The sequence below is a fragment of the Dermacentor andersoni genome, chromosome 9 (genome assembly GCF_023375885.2).
Source record: "Dermacentor andersoni chromosome 9, qqDerAnde1_hic_scaffold, whole genome shotgun sequence".
NCBI classification, from domain to species: domain Eukaryota; kingdom Metazoa; phylum Arthropoda; class Arachnida; order Ixodida; family Ixodidae; genus Dermacentor; species Dermacentor andersoni.
The window spans coordinates 120,025,281-120,043,658 of record NC_092822.1 but is presented as its reverse complement, the minus strand read 5'-3'; the positions used below and the strand labels follow the sequence as shown (position 1 = coordinate 120,043,658).

Here is an 18,378-nt window from a genome sequence, read left to right as displayed (position 1 = left end):
TGGCGCTCCAGAGATGCCAGCCGACGATCTGAATACAAACATAAGTGGCATTTTATATTTGCCAAGGGGTAAACAAGAACGTGAACGTTGCTGGCCATAACAAAGAAATTGGAGATCTGTTACTAAATAGAGGCTTCCAAACAAATAGCGCCCCCGTGCCATCCATCAATACCCAGCCGCAATGCCCAGTCCATAAAAAAAAGAAGAAAAAAATTTCCGAGCAGCAGGATTTGCAATCTTGCCCTGCGGGTTGACGATAGCGCAGACGGCTAAACGCACACGTCCGTAGGTACTTTGCGAGCGTGTAACTTGCATCCAGTGAAGTTTACTGTATGGGAAACAAGCTAGGAATGTCTGCGATAAGAGATTTTTGCTGATCGCAATACGTAGGACGACTGTGTTCGGACGGTTACTAAGAGAATGGGATTGTTCGCGCCGCTGGCCGCTTACGCATACCTGCATAGCTAGAACCTCTGGGCGCGCAGTCATGAACTGCGCGCGCTCAGATCGCTTTTAAGCCACGGCGGGCTTTACACTTTAACAAGGATGTATCTGTGACAAAGATAGATAATGTAAATTAGCGTTGTTACAAAGCGAAGACCATTCAAAAATGTAAACAGCCACGGTGCTGAACAAGGACCTTATCGTAATTTATTATAAACCTGTTATTATAGCTAACTATTCCTTAAACACTACTGTACCCTAACACGGCACGTAACCGCATTACGCGTCCTGAGGGCCATCACACTCTCTTACAACTCATAATTAAAAAAAGACAAACACTACTATTTATAATTAGAAAAAAAAAGATGTTGGACTTGGCCGCCGCTCTCACCATACACTGCGAGCACACACGGCACGGGGACGCAGACCGCAGCTCAGCAACTAATGAAGCCTGAAGGGCCAGGACCGTCACGCCGGTAGCAACAGGCGTACTGTACTGAACTCGGCCGCCGGCCAACGCCCCCTTAAGTAGCGTGCAGCTCGTGTAGAAGCATACAATGCGAGCACGCACGGCACGGGGACGCAGACCGCAGCTCAGCAACTCGTGAAGCCTGAAGGGCCAGGACCATCACGCCGCTGGCAACAGGGGTGCTGTACTGACCTCAGCCGCCGGCCAACGCCCCCTTAAGTAGCGTGCAGCTCGTGTAGAAGCATACAATGCGAGCACGCACGGCACGGGGACGCAGACCGCAGCTTAGCAACTCGTGAAACATGAAGGGCCAGGACCGTAACGCCGCTGGCAACAGGCGTGCTGTACTGAACTCGGCCGCCGGTCCTGCCGTTTACCCGTACCTTGTTGAATTTCCTGCCGTTGACATTTAGAGCACTGGGCAGAAATCACATTGCATCAGCATGATCATTGGCCAACGCAATGCTCTTGTTTTATTTAGACAGTCGGATTCCCCCGGTTCATGCCTGTCGAAACACACCGGATAGGGCAAAGCCGCACTGCTCTGGCAAAGTCAACGGCCCTCACAATGCTTTCTTTTAATTGGAGAGTCGGATTCCACCAGTCCATGCAAGTTGAAGCACACCGGACCGTGCAAAGCCGCACTGCTCTAGCCATAAGCTCTTTATTTCCTTCCCCTTTGGTGGGCAGGGGTAGCCGTGCTGGAGCCGGGAACCGAAGGACGTCCGAAGTTGGTCGGTGTTTGAAGGCTTCGTGGGGTTCCGCCTTTGTGGTCGGGATTGGTTGTTGCGTTTGGTCCGCTGTTGGCTCCAACAGGCTTCAAAAAAAGTCTTCCTCGGATTACTATATATAAAAAAGATAGTAGTAAAGACAAAACACACAAAAAGTAAAGCATGCTAAAAAAAGGGTTAAGGGACATGCCGAAGAGACTATGCATCGGGGCGATGCTCTCGCACAGTTAGCAGAGCACCGGAGAGGCAATTGTGTACGGTCGTTTCCCGATGGGACCAGCTGAGTGGCCAGAAAAATATTTATGGTATTTAACCATGAAAACAATGCAGCAGTGGGAAAAAAGTGGGAATGTAAAAAGTGACATGAAGTGTACATGTTTATTAAGTACCCCTAAACACACCGAGAACGAGGCTCTAAAAAAAAGAAAAAGGTAAAAGTTTCTCTCTGCCGAAGTTGAGGGTATTAAGAACCCTTGCTATGAAGCCTCGATATTCCTAAGTCGAGGATATACGACCCGAAGGGATGTATTATAGGTACCCTCTAAGCTTATTAATTGCGGATGCATATTTAACCTATTACATTACCCAAACAAATGTGTGACACCTATTACCTTATGCTTTTAACTTATATTTATCATTACGTTTACGTACAGGAGTGCAATTGATTTTAGTGAGTTACTGGAGGAATGCGGAAAAAAAAGAAAAGAAAAAAAAGGAAAAATAAAAAAGTTAAGTACTAGGAGATTACAAAAAAAAAAACAATAAATAAATAAAAGAATAAAAAAAGAAAAGAGGAAAAAAGTATATAAAAAATAATTAATAATAAAAAAAATGTGATATGCGGGCTGAGCTACAAGGATGGCATCAAGAGGGCTGCTGTTTCCCCGGATCAAGCGATCACTTTTTTAGAAAGACGGTAGAGGCAGATAAGGCTGCCAACCAGTGTACGTGCCGCAAGCCAGGCTAGTTCCCACTTTTTTAAGCCAATTTCTTTGGCAGCTCTCTTGGTGCTGGGACAAAGGAGACCGCGTGCGCCAAACGCCAGCCCTAAGACCTTCACCTCCTTTCCAGGGCACTTGGCCTGAAGTACCGGCACCAAGGCCTGGTACTTTTGGCGCTTAGCAGCACACATGCCTTCCAATGTTTCCGTTCTGGCATCCCAAGCGATCGCCACATCCAAAATGAATGCTTTTTCCTTGAGCTCGAGGACAATGTCGGGCCTAAGCCTTATGTTGTCCTCGGTCACCAGGAGGCGCTCGCTCGAAATCTCAGCATCCTTGTGCTTTTCCCGCAGTTTAGTAATTATGGCTTGAGAAATGAAGTTATGCCGTGAGCAAACGCGGCTCGTGGACGGATCGACACACCTGGAGGATGTGGTATGTTGCTTCCTGTGCCTGATGGCACCTTCTACAAAGCTTGGCCGAATCATTAGTTGAGTGCCGATTGGAGAGCGTCCTTGTTGGAAATAGGTTACTACGCAGGCGCAGGGAGCGGATGCGATCACCATCTCCCATGTACCTGGTGTCTGGCCGAAGCCACCCATTCCCAACTGGATCCCTCTCAAAAGCAAATAGGCTTTTGTGTGTATAATTTTTCTTCCAGTCCTCCAAGTGTGTTTTACGTGCCTGCTGTAGAGCTTTTTGTAGAGATTTAGGCTCTACGAGGCCGGTTGCAACGCCCATCTTCTCCTCGATTGCCTCCCGGTCTCCACGTAGCGATCCTTCTAACACCGCATCCACGATTGGAGACCCTAGACTTTGGAGCCGAGCGAATGCTTTTACCTGGCATTCAGCCGCCACTCGCGAAAGCTCCAGCATGCCAAGGCCTCCTGCTCGATGAGGAGTATGAATGATAATGTCTGGAAAGGATGCCTGGAGATGTAGGATGCTTTTAGTCTCCAGGCGTATGTCGCGTCTAATCTTCTGGTTAACGGTAGAACTGTGAGAGAGCTGGAGGCTGCGTACATCAATTTCGGAACCAATAAGGTCGAGATACAGTTATGTTTTTCAAATGGCTTCAACTGGGCCGAATTATTCAGATTAAGATCACGCCGAATAGTGTCAATTGAAGCCGTCGGGTGTTTGTTTACGAAAAGGTCGACTCCCAGGTATCGAATGGGTTCGTTGCGAACCTTTGGGACGATCAGTCATCCCCAACTGTTAGGTCAGGAATGCCATAGTCGAACCATTTTAGTCTGTGGGAGTCGAACCGCCAACCAAAATATTGGGTTTTTAGTGGGTTTAAGGCCAATCCGATTTTTTTGAAGTGACTGTCTGCAACCTCCAGGTTTCTCTTCAGTTCTTCGTATGATGAGGCTACAAATAGTAAGTCATCCGCATAGGCCATCGCAGCGATCGTCTGACCGTTGATGGAATAGCCAAAAGCCGAGGAGTTTAGCTGGTTTAATAGAGGGTCCAGTGTTAAATTAAAAAGAAATGGAGACAAAGGGTCCCCCTGTTTAATTCCCCTTTGGACGTACACCCTAATATTGTCGCTTGTTCCTCTGTAGGCGAATGTGGTAGCCTGCGAGGTATACATGTCCCTGATACTGTCCAAGTATGCAGTATGGCAGCCGCCTTCTTCCAGAGCCGCAAAGAGTGCGTGGTGACTGATATAATCGAATGCCTTTCGAAGATCGAGAGAAGCAGCAAAGAGAGGCCTGTGAAATTTCTTCGCATGCTTCATCACGCCCTGTAAGACAAGAAGATTAGATTGTGCAGCCCTGTCTGGTAAAAAAACCACTTTGCAGTTTATTGAAGTTGTAAGAATCCTGCAATCTTAAGAGAATCAGTCTGGAGAAGGTCCGAACAATTACCGAAGAAATGGTTATCGGACGAAGCTCAGCCGCAGAGGCTGCATCACAAGTTTTAGGAATGAAAATTGTTCGTGATAGACGGAAATCATCCGGCAGACGTCGGAAGCACAGAAAATTATTAAAAATGATTGTCCAAATGGCGTTCGGAATTTTTTTCATTTCCCGGACGGTTAGGCCATCCGGTCCTGGTGCCGTGCCTGCGGCCATGTTCTTAAGTACTGTCTGGATTTCGTCCTCTGAAAAGAGGTTGGCCTCATGAGGCAAGGAATGCTCTGCTATACCAACTTTATCTACAGGAATAGACTCTGTTCCCAGGATGTCGTCAAAGACGTTGAGGACGTCACTCAGTTCAATTACCCCCAACTCCCCCTGCTGACATAATAATTCCTCTAAAAGAACTTTCGCTCCAAGGCTGTATAAGCGCTGATGCTCTTTATACTGTCGCCGTTTGAAATATCTAGCCTTTTCGTTTTTATGTCGAGTCAAGCGGATTTTGGCGTGCTTCGCCTGCTTCGATTTGCGTGGTTTTATTCCAAAATGATTATAAATAATGGCTAGATCCGGCATTGTTATGGGAGTGTTACATATGTTTTCTGCCAATCCTGGAAAATTAATGTTATAGTCTAACAGGATCTGAGTGACGTCCTCTACATTCAATGAGTCTACCGTGGGGGGCATTTCATCATCATGGTTCTCCTCGAGGGGCAAGGGGCTAGGCTCATTGTCCTCGTGATTCTGGCACAGCTCAATCTCTCTGGCCAGAATCTCTCGATAGCGGTTGCTCTTCCGGAGACCCTTAATTGCGTCCAGGGATCTATATAGATAGATCGCAGCTAACTGTTGATTTACATATTTCCCACCGGGGGAAAGGGACAGCTCGGCCCTGGCCAGAATAAGGACCTGCGGTGTCGTCCACCTGCAATAGGAGCTTGCAGCCGGTACCGCTGCCGACCTTGCCCTACCCTGCCCGTCCGAGTCCGGATTCAAAGGCGTACCTGCAACTGACCCGGGCGACTGAATTAGATTTAAGTTATGAGATGAGTTATCACTATGCAAACTAGAAGGATTACTTGCTTTAGAGGTAGTTGGAGCCGGTGACGCAGGGCCACATCCATCCTGGGAGGAGAGCCCGTCGTTAGGGCTAGAAGCAGATACTGGCCCAAGGCCATGTTCTTGGAATGAGGTGTCGTCTCTATCCCTCTCCTTACACAGTGCCCCATTCCTAAGACCATCGTTTCGGCCGGCTAATGAGGTCAAAGGGTGGGGAGCGGGCATACTCAGCTGAGCCGGGTGCTCATCGAGCCCCCCTCCGGCCAGAGTGGGCGAGAGATACCCAGCAGCGCTGTCCCCGGCTAGCTGGCACGCCCGTTCGTCGTCTTCATGGCTTTGCGGTATTTCGGAGGAATACTCTGCCAGAACCCCCTGGGCCGCTCCAGCGAACTCTAGGTCGCGAGCCTCTTCATTGTCTGCGCACCCTGGGGGCACACCGGCATCGCCGGCAGGGGGCAATGGTTGTGGGACATTGTCTCCACTTGGCCCATGGGCAGGCGACGACATGTCCCCACTAGAGGTAGAGGATAGTGAAATGGACAAGTCCACAGGGATGTCTGACTTCTTATGTGCATTTGCTCCCACCGATAGATTCCAGCCCCGCCTCCTCAGTTCGCTACGCAAAGGGATTTTAAGTCTGTCTGATTCTGGAATGCTGGATTCGAATTGCAAAAATTCAGTCGACCGAGTCACGCATGCCACGTCCGCTGGCAAGCGAACCCATCTGTGCCCTAGAGGCGACGACAACACGCATCTCCCGCTCAGTCCAGGCCGACTGATCTCCCCCTACCGGAGTCCCTCTCCCCAAATTATCCCTAGGTTTATTTTGGCGACCGACTTTTTGAGCCCCGCTACCCCTGTCTCTCGAGCTTCCTGAAGCCATGTGCCCGGAGTTTGACGAAGTGTCTTTATTCTGAGATAATCTACTGACGCTGTGGTTTCCCCCAGACGAGGGCTACGAAGAAGAATTTTTTGCGACATTGGTAAAGTGGGCGGATGCCGACTGTGAGGTTTTGTAGCTGGATGTATTGCAACTGCTGCATTGCCAAATTATAGATAGCCCGTGCTTGATGAAGACATGCTGCTCAACTTTAATTCTTGAGGAAAATTGTGCAGAGCACTTAGGACAAACATTGCGGGAAGGTGGATAACTAAGTGTAAGTTCCTTATTTTGGGTTTTAGCCTGTGAAGAAACATCCTTCATCTCTGCCGAATCGACTTGCGATTTGCACTGGCTTACCATACTTTCCGCACTTGAACTTGTATCGGTTAGGGAAGATTCTTTATTCTGAGAGCAATAACTATAATGAGCAGCAACTGAACGTGATGAACCCTGGAAAGCACATAGGCTGCATTGCCATTTAATGATTAATCCATGATTACCTGTATAGTGCCTCTCCAGTGGTGCCCCCCGCAGGGGCGTCTGCGTCAGCAGGCGTTTGGTGTGTTGCGACACCACGTACCCGAGCACACGAGGGTTGGACCCTCCCGCGTGTAGCCGTGCGCGGCTTAGCCGTGTCTGGGGAAAAGGGGATCCTGGGGGTTGAGCCGATGCCGGGTGTTTGGACCTTTAAGGCCCCCCGGCGGAGGCAACACACCTCTTCGGCCTCGGCTTCACATAGACGGCACCCCCGGACTGACCCACCCGGGGGAAATCGGTAGTTGCCTTTTCCTGTCTCTTTCTCCCTCCAATCTTCGTCTTTCTCTCACTTTCTATCTTTCCTGTCCTCTCTTTATTTTCGTGTTACTTCCGGCTTCGTAGGCAGCAAGGGTTAACCTTGTGCATTATATCCAGTCTTGGGTATATGTATTCGGTTATAGCGGGGTTGTACCGCTGGCGTGCGCAGAACTGAATATTTTCCGTCCTGTGTCGTCCCCGGGTTGGGCTCCATGGTGGGTGGCGGCCATCCCTGCCGAAAACACCATTCTACTAATGGCCACTTCTTTTCCCCGACTACCTGATCGCCCTCAGAAACGAGGGCGCACCGAAGATATTTTCCAATTTCTTGGAAACAAACTGCCAAACTTCCCCAGATTCCATATAGTTCATTCAAACAAACCTGAAAAGACCATGAGAATGATTTCTCCTTTCCTAGTCTCTAAGAACCTCACTGAAACTCTTGGTGCAGGCTATAAAGCAACGAAAATGGCTAGCGGTGATCTCCTTCTGGAACTCCGCGATCCAAAACAGCTTGAAAACCTTCCTAAAGTTCAGTCATTTGGGGAAATCCCAGTAACTATAACGCCACACCGAACTATGAACACCAGTCGCGGTGTTGTTTCTGACGACGATTTGATGGAGTTAACAGAAGTAGAACTGCTTGAAGGCTGGAGTGAGCAAAGCGTGATCAATGTCAAAAGAATCATGCTAAGGCGTGACGGGAAGGAAATCAAAACCAAACATCTTGTACTGACTTTCTCTTCAAGCATTCTGCCTGAGACACTCGAGGCCGGCTATGTAAAGCTACGAGTCAGGCCGTATGTTCCGAATCCCCACCGATGCTTCAAATGCCAGCGTTTCGGCCACAGTTCCCAGAACTGCCGAGGCCGGCCGACATGTGCAAAATGTAGTTCCCGTGACCATGCCTCTGAAACATGCGAAAACGCTCCACACTGCGTGAACTGTGATGGCGAGCATGCCGCATACTCGCGGTCATGCCCGTCTTGGAAGAAAGAAAAAGAAATAGTCGCAATCAAAGTAAAGGAAAACATATCATACAAAGAGGCACGTAGGCGGGTTGCATACCTTCCTAAGACCACCTTTGCCGAAGTGGCGCGTCAGGGGGCAGCGTCACAACGGCCTCCGGCGGCTGTTCGACCCACAAGCAGTGAGTCGGCAGTTACGCCATCTGCCCCCGCGACGGTTGCAGCTAGCGCTGCTCTGTCAACCCAGCAGAAGGGACCATCGAGCCCGAAGGTGGGCGCAGCCGAGGCTGCCCCAACATCCCCGGCCCCTTCCAGCGCTGGCAACAGCCGGCGCAGCCAAATCCCTCAGGGAGCCCCATCGACCTCCGGGCTGGTGGGCGCAAGGGTCTTGCCTTCCGAGGCAGGACTCACTCGGAAATCTTCTCGCTCTCAAGAGCACGTGTCCGGCGCCTCGCTAGAGGCAATGGACACTACACCTGTCCTGAAGGCGCACCAAACGCCTAAGGAGCGGCGGGGCTCCCTCGAACGCTTCAAAAAGGGCAAAACTCCGATTACAGGGCCTCGAAAGAGCTCTGTAATCTAAGGCATAACTTCTATTTCCGTACACACAGCACCAAATTAACTTCGTTATGGACACGCTAATTATGCAGTGGAACGTCAGAGGTCTCCTCAGAAACCTTGATGATGTTCAAGAACTTCTTTACGAACTCACCCCAAAAGTGCTGTGTGTACAGGAATCTTAAATCTAAACATCTTAAATGTGTACATCTTAAATCTAAACACACTAACTTTCTTCGTCATTATGTTATTTTTCGTAAAGATCGTGATGATGCCATCGCATCATCTGGCGGCGTAGCCATCATACTCGATAAAAGTATAGCGTGTCAACATCTACAACTACAAACGCCCCTAGAGGCAGTGGCCGTTCGAGCCATACTTCTAAACAAACTTATTACCATCTGCTCTCTGTATATACCCCCGCACTATCATCTCCATAAACATGAATTCCATGCATTAATAGATCAATTACCCCAACCCTATTTGGTTCTAGGAGATTTTAATGCACACAGCAACCTATGGGGTGACTCTCATTGCGATGTGCGAGGTCGACTGATTGAACAGTTTCTCTTTTCATCTGGTGCATGCCTTTTGAATAGTAAGGCACCTACATATTATAATACTGCACATAAGACCTATTCCTCTATAGACCTCAGTATTGCATCTCCCACCCTTTTACCTGATCTTAAATGGAACGTTATTAGAAATCCATACGGGAGCGACCATTTCCCGATAGTTCTGTCTACACCGAAGACGAATGAATGTCCCCCACAGTTTCCTCGGTGGAAAACTGATTCAGCCGACTGGGAACAGTTCCGAAAAATTACACTCATATCGTGGGCTGACGTTTCTGCTCTAAGCCTGGAAGCTGCGGTTGAATACTTCACCTTTTTTCTGATTGATGCCGCGACCAAATGTATCCCAGAAACAAAGGGGTCACCTAACAAGCGCCGTGTTCCATGGTGGAACGAGGAATGTCGTAACGCGCGTAAAAAGCAGAACAAAGCATGGGGGCTGCTCCGCGATTCTCCGACTGCAGAAAACCTTGTTAATTTCAAGCATGTCAAATCACAGGGAAGGAGAACGCGCCGACAAGCTAGAAGAGAGAGCTGGCAAAAATATATATCAGGAATTAACTCTTACACGGATGTGACGAAGGTCTGGAATAGAGTGCACAGAATAAAAGGTCGACAACCTTACTCGCTACCCTTAGTAAATACACAGGGAGATAGTATGGAAGACCAGGCGAACTTTCTAGGCGCACACTTTGAACGCATATCCAGTTCGTCGCAGTATTCGGATACATTTCAAAGACATAAAGCACGAATAGAACGGCAGCCATTAGTACGAAAACCTGCAAAATGTGAGGTATATAATAGACCATTTGGCATAGCAGAGCTTCAAGCAGCACTAAATGGCTGCAACAAATCTGCCCCAGGCTCTGACCGCATAATATATGAAATGTTAAAGCACTTGCCATCTGAAACACAAAAAACCCTTCTTTTTCTTTACAATGGTATATGGTCTTCCGGCCAGATTCCCTCTGTTTGGAAAGAGGCCATTATAATTCCCATTTTGAAACATGGTAAGGACCCTTCTTTGGCAAATAGTTATAGACCGATAGCGTTGACAAGCTGCCTATGCAAACTCTTTGAAAAGATGGTGAATAAACGCTTGCTCCACTATCTTGAAACCAACAAAATATTAGACCCATACCAATGCGGTTTCAGGGAAGGTAGGTCGACGACAGACCAGCTTGTCCGCATGGAAATGTACATCCGTGAAGCCTTTATCCACAAACAGCTTGTCGTATCTGTATTCCTTGATATGGAAAAGGCGTATGACACTACGTGGCGTTTTGGGATCCTTCGGGATCTTTCTGGAATGGGTATACGTGGCAACCTGCTGACCATTATTGAAAGCTACCTGTCTGACAGAACGTTTCGTGTTAGAGTTGGCAATGTACAGTCACGATCATTCATACAGGAGACAGGTGTACCGCAGGGTGGAGTGCTGAGCTGTACACTCTTTATTGTGAAAATGAATTCCTTACATACCATCATACCTCGCACACTCTTTTACTCGGTTTATGTGGACGATGTGCAGATAGCTTTTAGATCGTGCAGTCTTAGCATCTGCGAGAGACAGCTACAGCTCGGCCTAAACAAACTCTCAAAGTGGTCAGAAGAAAATGGTTTTAAATTTAATCCTCAAAAAAGCACATGCGTTCTCTTCTCAAACAAGAGAGGCATATCACCAGGACCGACTATTGACCTTAATGGAGAACGACTGTCGGTCAGCCTTGAACACAAATTTTTAGGTATTATCTTGGACACAAAACTTAATTTCATCCCACATTTGAAATATCTCAAAGCGAAGTGCCTGAAGACAATGAACCTGCTGAAGCTACTTTCTCGAACAAACTGGGGCAGTGACAGGAGGTGTTTGCTTAGCCTATATAGGAGCCTTGTACGATCACGCCTCGACTATGGAGCCGTGGTGTACCAATCCGCATCGGATAGTGCTCTCAGAATCCTCGACCCAGTCCACAATCTAGGCATACGGCTGGCAACAGGCGCATTTAGGACAAGTCCTGTGGAAAGTCTGTATGTGGAGGCGAACGAATGGTCGTTACATCTGCGCAGAACGTATTTAAGCTTCTCCTACTTTTTAAAATGTAAATCGAATAACGAACATCCGTGTTACTCAACCGTACTTGACTTGTCTTCTGCAAGACTTCACCACAACCGCCCATCTGTTCGAGCTCCTCTGTCTGTGCGCTTAGAACAACTGGCTCACGAAACTGGTATTAAACATCGAGAAACAGTCCTAATGACTCCCACTAACCTTGCACCACCTTGGGAATGGCAGTCTATCCAATGTGATATGTCTTTCGTCGCAATAACAAAACATGCGCCTGAGGTGCATATACATTCACACTTCCTCGAACTCCAGGCGAAGTACTCCTGCGCAGAGTTTTATACAGACGCTTCAAAGTCTACTCATGGTGTAGCTTATGCAGCGCTCGGACCTTCATTTTCAACGTCCGGTGCATTAAATTCACACACCAGCATTTTCACAGCGGAGGCATACGCGATCCTCTCTGCTGTGAAACATATAAAACAAACAGGCATAATAAAGGCTGTCATATTCACAGACTCATTAAGCGTTGTTAGTTGCATATCAAGTCTACGAAAACACAAAAACCCCATCCTTAATGAACTGTATAACCTTCTATGTTCAGCATACATGTCTAACCAAATGATTGTTCTTTGTTGGGTGCCTGGCCATAGAGGCCTAGAGGGCAACGTAGCTGCTGACGAAAGGGCTACATCCGTACCTTTTTGTGATGCAAACATTAATATACCTGTACCCTACACAGACCTTAAGCCATTTTTACAGCATAAACTACGGAAATATTGGCAACGGCAATGGGACACTCAGGTATCCAACAAACTGCACCTAATCAAACCGAAAATAGGAAACTGGATCTCTGAGAAAACAACGAGACAACAGGAAGTACTGCTCTGTAGGTTAAGAATTGGACACACCTATAGCACTCACTCGTATATTCTAACTGGAACTAACCCTCCGACATGCACTAGGTGTGGAAGTAGACTTACAGTCCTTCACGTTCTCATTCAGTGCCCATTATTAAAAATGGAGAGAAAAAAGTTCTTCCCTTCCTTGTACAGTCATAATATACCTCTGCACCCAGTCTTCTTTTTAGGCAATGACCCTCTATTTAATTTTAAATCAGTGCTCAAGTTCTTAGAAGAAACTAATACTATAGAAATCATTTGGCCAGGCTATTTGTAGCACAGCCTCTGCTTAGAGGCTGTAGCTGCAATGAAATCACTTACAGAGCACATGCCTCGCAGCCCTTGCACTGAAGGGCTCTGCAGAGGCACTGGTGCTGCCATAAATTAACATGTTTTAGTATCTTATTGTTCTCAACGTTCTTTTACAACCATAGGACTCACTTTTCATTGACATTATTTTAATAGATCCATATTTTACACCATTTAAAGCGAATATTTTAGGCCAATATACAGCCACTACCGCCATATTCATCGATACTCATTGCTATTCATCACCAAATGTCATGGCGCTCTTTGGCCATTTCTGGCCCTTGCGCCAAGAAACGATATCCATCAATCTCCAGTGGTGCCATTCTGCGCTCGTTAAAGTTGCATAGGTGGCAGTCCAAATGAGAGAGGGGGTATATTAGTATGTGGACGTTAGAGGCCATTTTTACTGTTAAAGTAGGAAAGTGAAAACAAGGTAAGCCCAGCGCTCCATATCCGCCCCCGATTAGTGGGTTATAAGTTAAACGTAGAGGCGGAGAAGAAATATTCAAAAAAAAGGGTTTTTTTTTTTTTTGTATGTGGGGGTCGAACCTGTAAACTCAAGGTGTAATGGGGATATGGTAGCCTAGTTAGTTAAAGCAATACGTCGGCAGCACCTTCAAATTGTTTTTTCTTTTATCTGGGGACGTCTTAAACGAAACTGCGAACGTCAGGTTGTCCGGAATGTCGACGGAATGTCGACTTAAACAAACAAAAAACAGAAGGCGCGAGGGGTCGCAAGCCATACTTTGCAGGAAAGGACTGTAAATAGTATAGCAGTGCCGGAATCCGGACCATCAAAGTGAGAAAGCGTCGCCAGCGCCACGTCTCGCCTTAAGCGTGCACTACGGCACCTTCTGGTGTGGCTTTGGCGTCCTTCAGACACCAGGTAGCGCTCTCTACACATTAACAGTCAAATTGCAAATTACGAGAAAGCGTGAAGCAGGAGAAGAATTGTTACACAGCAACATGGCGACTCGGCAGAAAACGTTCAAGAACCGATGAACGCATGAATGCCCGCCACCGAGCCGCCAGTGCTGTGTTTACTTAAAGCAGTTGCATGCCTTTTATGCGCTTAGCGCAACTGGACTTGGATCCTGAATCCTGTAAAATTAAAGCTGCCACGAGCCATAGAAAGCAGATGCCTGAGCATTCTGACGGGATGTGTGTTGCCCTGAATTAAAATTATTTGTTTAAACTGTTTGAAAACCTTGAACAAACGACACGGCTGGAAAAAAAAATAGCCGGTCTAAAGGAATTATTTAAACTTATTTAACCCATAACTTTAATACGAAAAAAAAGAAAGAAAGAAATGCTGCCTCTCACGACATCGGGAGCGGATACCAGGCCCAGGGCATGACCAGCAGGCTTCAGCCGCACATCGGTCCAGACGACTCCGGCGTGTGGCAAAACACAGTAGACTGAGGCTGCCACCGCAAATGCCTGGCCTGTGTATACCCCCTAGCTCCGCCCCACGACGCGTGAGTGGACGCAAAAATCTATGCCCTGATATCTTAAAAAAAAACAGATAAGGGCAAGATTAAGCTGCAATTATTTTATGCAATGTAGCCATTGCGTGGCGGTTTGAGCGAAGCGGGCCTGTTTAAACGTAGCCAAAAATGAACGATAAATGACATGAAAGAAAAGAAATAAGTTTAGGCTACGCGTAAGAGGCAACAGTGCATGACTGTTTAATTCTTATTATCCCCCCTATGGCTTTTTTTTTTTTTGCTCTAATAGCAGTGGCAGGAGGAGCATTTAAACCAAGTGTTCAGCGCCTTAAGGGAGAAAAAAATAAACAAACAAAAAAAGAAAAACAGAAGGCGCGAGGGGTCGCAAGCCATACTTTGCAGCAAACACTACGGCATGGCTGGAATCCGGACCAATAAAGTGAGAAAGCAGCGCCACGTCTCGCCTTAAGCGAGCACTACGACACCTTCTGGTGTGGCTTTGGCGTCCTTCAGACACCAGGTAGCGCCCTCTACACACTAACAGTCAAATTGCAAATTACGAGGAAGCGTGAAGCAGGAGAAGAATTGTTACACAGCAACATGGCGACTCGGCAGAAAACGTTCAAGAACCGATGAACGCATGATTGCCCGCCACCGAGCCGCCACTGCTGTGTTTACTTAAAGCAGTTGCATGCCTTTTATGCGCTTAGCGCAACTGGACTTGGATTCTGAATCCTGTAAAATTAAAGCTGCCACGAGCCATAGAAAGCAGATGCCTGAGCATTCTGACACTTCTAAAAATAGGTTTAATATCGTGGGTCCATATAGAACCCGTATCAGATATTAAGCTGATAAGAACAGACTTTTTTATTATGCTAGTTACAGTACATCAAAAATATGTGTCACAAAACCAAGGAAGAAACGGATAAAACGTGTATAATCTAAAAACGCAAACAAATGACTAAAAACGGTTAGTTAGTGGTGTTAGTAATAAAAGGCTAAAACTGTAAAGGTGTATAAAAATGGCGAAAAGCGCTTCTCTAAAAACAGTAAGATCGTTTAAAAGGTGCCTATGTGGGCTCTAAAAATCTTTGTAGAGGCGCTGATCGTGTCGCTGATGCACAGGCGTTTGAGTGTCCGTAGGTATTGCCTACTGCACAGCCTGCGCATCACACGATCATTCCCCTGATCCCAGGTGCCAAGGCAGCCGACGACGACCGCGTCCACCGTCACGCGTTGGAACCGCCGGAGGAGATGACGCTGTACAGGGGCGTACTTCTCCTCCTTAGCCTTCCGGGCGTCCTGGAACGCCTGCAGCCTGTTCTCGAAAGGGCAGCAGACGTCCAGGATCAGTGCCTCCTCTCCACGGGCCAGTACCAGGTCGGGCTTGAGTGATGTGGTGCCCACGACCTGGTTCTCTGCGATGACTGTAAACCTCCCCAAGGCAGCCTTTTTTATTCTGGCGACGATGGTGTTATGGCGCTCCGTCATGGCCCGGCTCTGCTGCATGCAATGGCATAGTACATGCGGCAGTGTCTCCTCCCCATACCCGCAGCGCCTGCATCTTTTGTCGGCTGCGGGTGCCCAGAGTCTTGTGGCATTGAGGGGGAGGAGGTTTAACCGGGCTCGATGCACGAAACGCCAGTCGGTGAAGCGGGTGTAGCGGCCGGACCTCATGAAGTGGGAATTTGCCGGGTCGGCCGCCACACACACCATCGCCTTGCCTTGGTTCGGTTTGTCATGCAGAGCTCTGTCCCTTTCGGTGGAGAGGAGCGCCCGGATGGTCTTGACCAGCTTGTGGCGGTTCCTCGCTGACACAGAGGCCTCTCCGCAGTTGATGCGGGCCCCATGCTCCAAGAGCTCCCAGGCGACGGAGAGGCGACGGGAGGCTTTCCGGGCCTCCGTCCACACAGACTGGACCTGTGTGGACGTTTGTCGGAAGTCGCCCTCCGTCTCGCCTGAGAGGTAGGCCTCCATGTCCTCGGTGTTCGTGGGTCGTCTGAGCCGCCTTGACACGACGCCCTCTAGGTCCCCTGCGGCACGCTCCCGGACTTCCACGTCGGTCGACGTCAGTAGCTTGAAGGCCCCATCCACCCGGCAGATGTCGCTGAGCTCCGCCGCAAGTGGGGTCCCTGCACTGCCAGCCTGAGAGCTTCCGTACAAGTATTCATTGGAAGCTCTGGCTGGCACGTACAGGGTCTTCTTGATGAGCGGGCGGAGCTCCTCGTCTAAGCGTTGCCACTCTCCTTTGCTGGCAAGGCCCACCCGCATGGCAAAGTTCAAGGCTGGATACAAAAAGGTTTTTATGGCATCCAGCCTTTGCCATGGGGCGAGCATGGAGGAGAGTAGCTTTCTGCCTAGGTGGATGGCCTCGTCGACCGTCGTCTCGTCCGGCAGCACCCTGAACCCCACTGGACGGCCCAGGAACTTGTGCCCCTCGAAGTCGCCAAGCGCCGGAATCGGGTCGCCACCCACGGTGAAGGAGGTGGGCCGTGTACCCACGGGGTGGCGACCAGACAGGTGTAGAGATCGGCACTTGGCGGCGTTCAGTCGCAGCCCAAGCCGGGCCGACAGGGCAGTCACACGGTCCAAGCGGCTCTGCAGGGTGGTGGGATCCGCGGCCAGCAGCGTCAGATCATCGGCGTAGGCAAGGATGTTGTGCTGCCTATCGCCTCCCTGTACTGCACGGATGACCGGGTCCACCACCAGGTTGAAAAGCAGGCTGCTCAGAGGACAGCCCTGTCTCAGCCCGGCTCCGATGGTGATTGGCTCCGTAATGCCAGCTGCTGCCACAAAGCAGGTGGTGTTGGCGCGGTAGAGGTCTTCAACGATGGTAGCAAAGGCCTCCCCCGCGCCGGCGCCGCGGACAGCGTCGACGAGGGCCTGATGGGCGACCGAGCCGAAGGCGTTGGCAAAATCGAGGAACCCCACGCACAGCTCCCCACCTCCTGTCCTGGCATCATCCAGGCGTCCCTGCAGCACGAAGTTGTGTTCAAACACCCCATCGTGCGGCAGGAAGCCCTTCTGACACCTAGACAGTACCGCATGGTCGCCCAACCACCTCTGCAGCGGGGTGGTGAGACACCCGGCATAGAGTTTGGCGATCGTGCGACCAAGGGCAATGGGTCGCCAGTTTGTGGGGTCCTCGCGGTCGCCCTTCTTGTGAATCAGGATTGTCCTCGTCGACTTCCAGCTCAGGGGTGTGCGGCGGTATTGGAGGCATACGTTGTATACCGCCGCCAGGAACCTGCCCCCAGGGTCCACCTGCCTCCAGTGGTGGTACGTGAGGCGGTCCTCCCCTGGAGCTGTACTCTCGCATTTACGGAGCTTGGCTGCGACTTCTTCCGGTAAAAAGGGGCACAAGTCCAGTTCTTCGGTGGCCGGAAGCCTTGACCGCAGGATGCTGGTATCCACGGTTGTTGTCTACCAGAGGTTCGAGTAGTGGTCTTGTAGTGCATGGGGGTCGATCGGACAGAGCTGCGACGGGCCTTCAGTGATTAGCCGCACTGCCCGGCGCCGGTTCCTTCGGTAAAGTGTTTGGATCTGCTGGGGGTTGTCGGGGTTCACCTCGCGCCTCCGTGATTGGCGCGAGTCCCCGACTGGCAGCCGCAGATGTTTGGTTGCGGCTGCAATGGCACGGTCGAGGATGTTTTCAAACCGTGCCCACTCCCCAGCAGACTCAGGCAACCGGCTCAATGCCCGCAGCTCTGCCGTCTCGTCTTCTAAGCCCCATGCACTGCCCTCTGGCCTCGTGGTACCAGCATGTTCTTCCTGGGTCACGAAGTCCTGGGTGCTTCCGTCATGGTCCTGCGACCCTGCCCTGCCTGGGGAGAGCTCCTGCATGGCCGCCGGCTCGTGAGCCTCGGAGGCTGGTGCTCCCGGGCTGCCTCGGTTGGACAGCAGCGATGGTGTTGGAGAAGGAGTGGCCGAGGCTGCGGTCCGCCCTGATTGGGTTGGCGTCCCCTGAGAGGGTGCCTCGGCCATCTCGCCATCGCTGCTTTGTCCGGGTCTTCCTCGAGGCGCCACAGGAGACGGCTCCTGGTCGGCGGCCTGCTCGGTGGCCACTGCTGGTGTTTCTGGAGGGTCCTCAGCGGGACCCTCGGTGCTGTCCTGCTCTGTTGGGGGGGTGCCGTCATTGTCCTGCTCCGACGCACCAGAGGCAGCACCCGCGGCGAGATCACGCCTGGCTGCTAGTGCCGCCTCCCTCCTGTGCCACTGTTCGTGGTTGCTCAAGCCCCTCCTTGTGGGGAAGGACATTGAGCAACTGCCACACTGGTGTGGCAGGGCAGCAGGGGGGCGGTCGAGTCGGCTGCAGCCAGGCAGGCGTGGGAGGCTGGTCTCAGCCCCAGTGTCTCGCCGCAGATAC

The 18,378-nt window shown here is 50.0% G+C and overlaps 1 protein-coding gene and 1 pseudogene across 1 annotated transcript; both read right to left on the bottom strand.

Annotated features, from left to right (window-relative positions):
• Positions 1 to 14,756: 14,756 nt before the first annotated feature.
• LOC126529810 (U2 spliceosomal RNA) lies at positions 14,757 to 14,911 on the bottom strand (annotated as a pseudogene).
• On the bottom strand, positions 14,874 to 16,411 carry LOC126529580 (uncharacterized). Its single transcript, XM_050177103.2, has one exon. The coding sequence runs from the start codon at positions 16,347 to 16,349 to the stop codon at positions 15,072 to 15,074; it is 1,278 nt and encodes a 425-aa protein (XP_050033060.2). The 5' UTR covers positions 16,350 to 16,411; the 3' UTR covers positions 14,874 to 15,071.
• Between the last annotated feature and the right edge of the window lie 1,967 nt (positions 16,412 to 18,378).

Excerpts from the sequence above, each read along its gene's own strand:
- LOC126529580 (XM_050177103.2), bottom strand. The coding sequence starts at position 16,349 with ATGCTCGCCCCATGGCAAAGGCTGGATGCCATAAAAACCTTTTTGTAT.